The sequence below is a fragment of the Cygnus olor genome, chromosome 1, assembly GCF_009769625.2.
Source record: "Cygnus olor isolate bCygOlo1 chromosome 1, bCygOlo1.pri.v2, whole genome shotgun sequence".
In the NCBI taxonomy this organism is placed as follows: Eukaryota; Metazoa; Chordata; class Aves; order Anseriformes; family Anatidae; genus Cygnus; species Cygnus olor.
In genome coordinates this window covers 78,422,404-78,429,870 of record NC_049169.1, presented here as the reverse complement: position 1 = coordinate 78,429,870, position 7,467 = coordinate 78,422,404, and the positions used below count along the sequence as shown (strand labels likewise).

The 7,467-nt window shown below is 44.1% G+C and overlaps 1 protein-coding gene across 1 annotated transcript in view; it reads left to right on the top strand.

Moving 5' to 3' along the window:
- Positions 1-1,028: 1,028 nt before the first annotated feature.
- BCAT1 (branched chain amino acid transaminase 1) overlaps positions 1,029-7,467 on the top strand; it is a 66,625-nt gene continuing 60,186 nt past the window's right edge. The window contains exon 1 of the mRNA XM_040565780.1: positions 1,029-1,427. Within this exon, the coding sequence (XP_040421714.1) occupies positions 1,419-1,427 (9 nt within the window). The 5' untranslated portion in view covers positions 1,029-1,418. The remainder of the gene's footprint in view (positions 1,428-7,467) is intronic.

Sequence of the window (7,467 nt, the reverse complement as noted above, 5' to 3'; positions counted from 1 at the left end):
AGTTTAGTGGGGGTGAAAGAAAAAAAAAAGAGCAGTCAAATTAGGAAACAGAACATCAGGATTATGATGATAAGAAAGAGGAAAAAGAGAAAATGAGAAGCAAACCTGGATATCTGCATTTTGAGTGTTTTCTGTAGTTCAGGTGCCCATCTGAAAAGCAGCTGAGGGAGCTGGGATTGTTTAGCTCGGAGAAAAGAAGGTTCAGGGGAGACGTAGTTGTACTTTACAATTACCTTAATGGAGGTTGTAGCAAGGTGGGAATGGGGCTGTTCTCCCAAGTGATGAGAGAAAATGGTCTCCAGTTGTGTCAGGGGAGGTTTAGGTTGAATATTAGAAGAAATTTCTTTACTGAAAAGGTTGCGTGGCACTGGTACAGGCTACCCAGGGAAGTGGTTGAGTCACCATCCCTGGAGGTCTTCAAGAAATGTGTAGACATAGAACTTAGTAACATGGGTTAGCAGTGGACTTGTCAGTACTAGGTTAGAGGTTGGGCTGGATGATCTTAGAGGTCCTTTCCAACCCAAACGACTCTCTGGCAAAAGACTTAACCATGTGATTTGTCAAGATGAAAGTAAGCAGGTTGTGAACGTTACATTCTGGTTACACCGGGGTTTTCTCTTAAGAAGAGTTCCCAGTTTTCCACTATGACTGCACAGTGTCGCCAGCAGGGCAGCAGCCTGGCTCTCACCTCCGGTGCTGGTTACCTCCCACCTGCCAGGTGCCTGCACACAGAGATGGAGACTAGGTACACCCCAGCTGCAGGGAGCAAGAGCAGTGGAGGTGCAGGCCATGCTGAAGTTCATGGCATTACACCCAGGGCCCCATCCTGAACCATGCAGCAAGCCCACCTGGCTCGAAACCGAAGGGCCTGCGTGGGCCCCTCCTGGGTTTCTTGCAGCAAGCAAGTTGTGCGTGGGGTGGTGGGCTTGGGGTGAGCCTGTTAGGAGCTGGGGACTGGCTGGCTGCCGAGGGGTGATCTGCGAGGTGCTGCCGTGTCAGGCAGCTGGGAGGCGAGGAGGAGGAGGAAATGACTCAGAGGCTGCAAGCGACGACTTTCGGAGGGTTCGCGCGGGCAGGGAGGAGAAGGAAGGCGCGCCGGGGAGGACGCGTTCCTCAGCCCCAGCCTTCAGCCGCGGCGGGGCCGATTTGGGGACGTGCGGCCGGGAGGAGGGAGGGAAGGAGGAGGCGAGGCGGGGCGGCCGCAGCCCCTCGCCCCTTTCCCCCGCGGCTGCCGGCGTGCGCGCCGCCCTCGCCCGCTGATGCAATCGGAGCCCGCAAGCGGCGGCAGCAGCAGCACCGGAGGTGCCCGCGGGAGGATCGGGCGGCCCTGAGCCCGCAGCAGCACCCGAGGGAGCGGAGGGCAGGCGGCAGGCAGCCCGCACCGCCGCGGAGCAGGAGCACCCGCCCCGGCTGCCAGCATGCTCAAGGTAAGCGGAGCCCAAATCCCCTCGTCCATCCTTCCGGGGATGCAGAGTAGCGGAGGGACTTTGCCTTGGCAGACAAGGAAAACGGTAGCTGGCCGCTTTGTGTTTACGGATTTTGATGCTCTGGTTTGTTATTTATGCCTGGCGAAGGAGCTTTCTGTCCCCGAGAGGTTTCTCGTTTGAGAAGCAGGATGTGTGTGATTCTGTCTCTTTCCATGTTGTTTCATTGCAGTCAGCATACGTGGAAAAGAAATAATGAGCGGGGAGGGAGAAGGGGGAAGGGAGGCATATAATTTCCTCTGGGGTTTTTCTTACAGTTTATTTGTAACATGGGACACTTAATGATTAAAAAGAAAAGAAACTGTCAAGGGTATGGTGTGCTGGCAGGCATCATGCCTTTTTATGCCTGTGAGTTTGTTATAGGTCTTAGGTCTGCCATTGTACTTAAAATAGACTTTGGGTAAAACCCAGTAATGTACGTTTAGAGTTTCTGAGTAATTTCAGAAATAGCTTTAAATAATGAAAAAGGAGTTGCTGGTAGTGAATGCTAACATGAGAGATGAGCATCTGTGGGAACTACCCTTTTACAAGTCGTGTTTATGTTCTGCTTAGTGAGGCTGATCTGAGGATTAAAATGAAGTCTTTGCTTGTCAAGACAAAGGGCATCGAGGTAGCAGGGGTGCTTTTCAATTAGATTGAGGGAATATCACAGCAACTTTATACCCTGTGGAACAGTTTCGCTAAGAAAAATACTTGGGTTTTGAAGAAGGTCGGTGCAGGGCTGACTGTGAACTTCACAGCTGCAGCCTGATGCCGAAGTTAACAGCTGAGAAACACAAGACTGAGTTATCTGCTGTCCTTGGTTAACTGTAACAGACGTAATAGGGGCACAACAGGTATGTGCCTGGCAGGTGTCTCCCCAGTTCCTCTCTGCTGCTGATAACAAGCATTGCTCTCATCCCACCTGGGATCTTGCCACCACTGCTCATTCCTGGGTGGGCACCAGTGGTGCAGTGCTACTGGTGACGGTGGGTGTGGAACAGGTGAGGGCTTTGGAGGGGCCTCATGGGGCCCTGGTGAGTCCCGCAGCTGGGGAGTGCAGCAGACCAATCCCAGCAGAAAGCTGATCTGAAACAGCTCGGGAAAAATACCACGCAGCTTCCCCCTGCAAGAGTGCTTTGGGACAGAATGCAAGTGTGTCAAGGAGCAATACAGACTCCCACATTTCCTACTTCTTTTGTTGAATCTGTTGTGAGTCTAGGAAAAAGGGCTTGATCTTCTGAGGTGTTATCCAGCACCTGACAGTAATGCTATGGCAAGCCCAGGTGGAAAACAGGTAGCAAGACAAACTATGGACATGCTTGCTTGCTCAAAGCAGCACTGATTTCTCATTGGATTCTTCCCAACTGCACAAAACCTGACTTTACTTTGTATTTTAACTGTGGAAAAGACAGTGTGAAGCAATAGCCGCAGCAGTAGAAGATCTGTACACTCTTGTCACCCTCATGTGGTGTAGCCTTGGGCAAGTTGGTTCTGTCTGAGCCCTTTACCCTTTCTTTGCCTCATCTATTCAGACTGTAAGCTCTTCAGGGTTATGGCTGTCACTATGTATTTGTAGAGCATGTATCAAAGATGCAGAAAATTACCAATATACTCCTGCAAAAAACAGTAACTTTATGAAGGTATCAGTAAACAACAGCATTATTACAGCCTGGTATCCCTTCATCTCCCCATTTCATTTCTTGCTTTTAGTCCCAATCTTTCCTTTCCCCTTGAACCATTTCCACCCTCAGCCCTCTCTTTCTGGCCTGTTTGAAGGAATTTTATGTATAAGAAATGAATTGTGCTGCTGGTTTCTGCAGTCCTGCCTTGTCTACCTATTGTGCTGATGGTTACTGACAGGCCTAGCTCTCCTTGTGGTGTGTGATCCAGTGGATGTTCTGATTTTTTCCTGTGGAAACAGAGTATTGAAATCTGCCACAAAGTCATAGGCAAAAAAGAAGATTACAAAATCGGGAGGTAGCTTTAACGCAATTGACATCTTGCTAAACCAGCCAATAGGATATACTTATCCTTGGTTTAACTTGATAGGTGAAAATAATTCAAGTGGAATTCGCTAGTGATGAATTTGTCCCTTGGAGGCCAATGTTAGGAAAGGAGATAAAACAGTTCATTAATTGCGTAAGCACTCAGTTTGTACTGGAGGAGTTCAGCCATTTTAAAACAATTTATTCAACCTGAACATGCTATAGAATCAGAATAGACGTTATTTCTGTAACTCCCTTTTGTTATGCTGCTTGCTTAAATGAATGATCATAACCAAATGTCTAGCAAACTGCAGCTTATTAGTAGGCTTGAAGCCAGGACCTTCAGTGTTGATAGAATGAAGGAGCTAGGGGGTTAACTGTTCACAAAATTTGCACAATTCGCCTTCTTAGGCCATGCGCCTGGGGACTGGCACCTTTATGTCACTTCAGTGACATGTGTACTCTGCAATGTTAGATTGCTTCGTCAAGGACTCTGGGCTCAAGCCACTCAGTACTGATGGTGGCATCTGACAGTAAATTGTGGCTGCCCAACTGCCATGATGGCTGCGATGCAGAGATCGAATGCATGACCTTTGCCTTGAGTATCTAAATTCTGGTGATCCTTGGGCACAGATCAGAGTAGTACCTGACCCTAATTCGTTATTCATAGTCACTCGCATGCCTGCAACTCAATACTTCCACTTTTTACATTGGGATTAAATGGATGGGTGGTCCCATTTACCTTGGAAACAATTTTATTACTTTATGACTATCCATTAAAGGGACAGTCAATATTACCTCATAAAATAGAGCACCTGTCGTAGAAGGGCAATTTAGCAAATATTAACATATGCTATTGCAAATGAAAATCCAGTATTATGCTTACGGAAAGGCCTAATGTTTCCCCTTCATGTGTGTATTAAATGATCTAAAAGAGTTGATTTCAATTGTTCAATTCATGTTATCTTTAAAACAGTCAAGAAGTTCTACCCATCTGTCTTGTGCATCTTGGCCCATATCTTATTATTGTTTTTACAAACTAATGTCATAATAACCTGCAACAGAGTTACTCATTTACTTTTCTTCCCTTGAGGTCTGCTGCTAGTTCCAAGCTTTATTTTAGGGTACACCTGAAGTGCGCCATATGACTTCTTAGCAGGTACACAGCTATTGCTAATTCAGTTTGCCTATTAAAGCATTTTGTACACCACTTGATAAAAGCACTCATTGTAAGCACAGAAGACAGATTGTTTTCCCTGGTAAACGAGTAAGGCTTAATTCAGCAAGGTGCTGATTCTACTCATTTCCACCAGTGTTCAGAGAGATCAGTGCCACTTGTTTAATTTTTAGATTGTTGTCTTAGTGTCATCACTTCTGTAATAAATGCCTGAATTTGGATTATCCTTACCAAGAATTAACTTTCTTAAACTTTGGCATCGAGGGACTGAGAGAACTGGACTTCTTCAGGAGAAGAAGAGGCTTTGGGGGGGACCTAATAGCAGCCTTCCAAAATCTCAAGTAAAATCAAGGAGATAGGCACAGGCTCAGCAATGATATATGGCAGGAGGACAAGAGACTCCAGCATAAACTGAAACAGAAGAATCTCAAACTGGATATGGGGAACAACAGTCAGGCAGTGGGATGGGTTGCTGAGGGAAGCTCCATGGTCTCTTTCCCTGTGGGCTCTCAAGACCCAAGTGGATAAAGCCCTGAGAAACCTGGTCTGAGCTCAGAGCTGACAACGTTTTGAACAGGAGGTTGGGCTAGAGACCTCTTCAGCTTGGGTCTTCCTGTGATCCTGGACTCTGCAAGGAGTTCCCCAGTAGAAAAGCTTCTGAACTAAGATACATTTTTAGTCTGGTCTTAGTCTTTGACATAGTAGTGCGGATTGGTACATGTCAGTGGAGGGCTTGCTATCCTTTTAACGGTCTGCAAAGAACTCTGTGCAAAGATGGTTCTCAAAGTCACTAGACAGATTTCTTTTTGAAAGATCACTTCTTTATCATGTTGCTATAGTAGTAATACCTTGTTCTTCTCTAGTATTCTCCACCCCCCCCCCCCCCCCAAAAAAAAAAAAAAGATTGAACAGTAATGTTGGCAAGTCTTTTCGCAAGTATGTTACTTTATTTGGGCCTTTTTATTTTTCAGGAGTCTTATCATTTTAATTATGTCATTAGGATCCATGGTACAGTTTATTAATGCTCATCAGCGAAGAAGACTGTACCTCTCCCCTATACTCGCAACATCTTCCCTTGAAGTAGCATACTTTTTTCCCCATTTACATTGGAGAGCCAAGGTAGTACTTTTTCTTACAAGCAGAATAAGTTGTTTTTGTTTTTTTTTTTTTCCATACAATGTATTTTAAGAATAATTCTTTAAACAAGGATTGTTGTACTAGTAGGAACTGGCCATAGCAAGGGAAGAGGTATGTCATAACTTCCAGTAGCATACAGTGACTACACAAGCACAATTTCTGCCACAGCTGTACAGATGCATGCACACACAAAAAAAAATTACACCGTATTCACATTCTTATATATTTGAGGCACTTGTCTGCCATAAGCTTTCTAAGTAAATAGATATGCCAGTAACCTATTTTATGTACATGAGAACTAAATTGCAGACTCTGCCTTAAACTGGATTAACTGTCTTTAGAAAGAGAAGTTGCAGTTTGGGAGACAAACAAAAGTAGCTTTCACATGCTGGGAAGTGTCTTAATTCTGTAACCATAAGGGAAGTCCATTTGGTTGTTCAACTATATTGGGTTCAGTTCACTTTTTCTTCTTTCCATATTCTTCTAACTTTTTCTAAATACGTGCTTTTTTCTAAATCTGATCCTGTGCTATGTCCCAGTCCATTCTACAGCCATGGAATAAAAGACAACTTCTGTAGCCAATGCTTTTTCAAATTGACAAGGGTCTGTACCATTAGAGGATTTGAACATTTACAGGCTGATTCTCTTCTTGAAGCCATCAGTGACATCAGCATTCATTCCTGGTTCTCCAGTAACCTGGAAATGCTGCATTTACAATTGTTTCTTTTTGGATCTTCTTTTATGTGGTTCTTCTGTAGCCAGCATTTTTTATTTTTTTTTAATTTTTGTCTTGTCAGTTAGCCAAAATACTTATTGTGACACACATAAAGTTCATGTTCTGTCCTGCCATTCCCAGGTGGACTGGATTCCAACAGGACAAATCAGATCCAGTTCTAAAGTATTTTAAGATGTTTACTAGCTTCATTAATTCAGAAACGATGGGGACATTCTGGTCAAGAGCATTACTATTCATGTGGGTTGAAGCCGGACAAAATCCTTGGTTCATGGGGGGTGTTATAAATAAGTCATTTATCACAGTAGATTGAGCAGAGTAGGGCTGGTTGATTATTGTTCTCTTATGATTCAAGATTGTATCAAGTCTGCATTAACTGCAATAGGTCTGTTTTTCTCTTTGACATATTACAAAAAGGGACTAGTACTAAAGTTATAATTTTTCTAAGAGAGACTGTATCGCTCTTAACTTGTGATGACCTTTTACCATGCTGTAATTTTGGCAGAGATGGTTGCTTTGTGTGCTTAATGTGAGCTTAATGCTGCTACCTCTACAAATACCTCATCTGTGACCATACTTTTTCAAGGACACTTTTAATGTGCTGAGTGTTATTTTGCTCTTGAGTTCCCTTGACAGAATCCAGTTTGCTCTGGGCACTGTCAAAAAATAATAAGTGATTTCAGATGAAGTACTTGCTCACAGGGAGTTCAGAGAGGACATGTAGGGTAACTTTTATGCTAAAGCATTACAGTGAAAATTTTGGAGTGTTATGATGCCTGTTTTTTCCAATCTTAGTGTCGTTACACAGTTGAATATACACTAAGCAGGTGGAGTATTTAGCTTTGTCACTAGTCTAATAGACTTTACCCTTTTGAGCAGGTGTCATCAGTAAAAACATTTTTTGTGGCTGTTATCTTGATTTATGTTTCTCATCTGATGTTTTTCCACACTCAAGGAAGCAATGTTTGA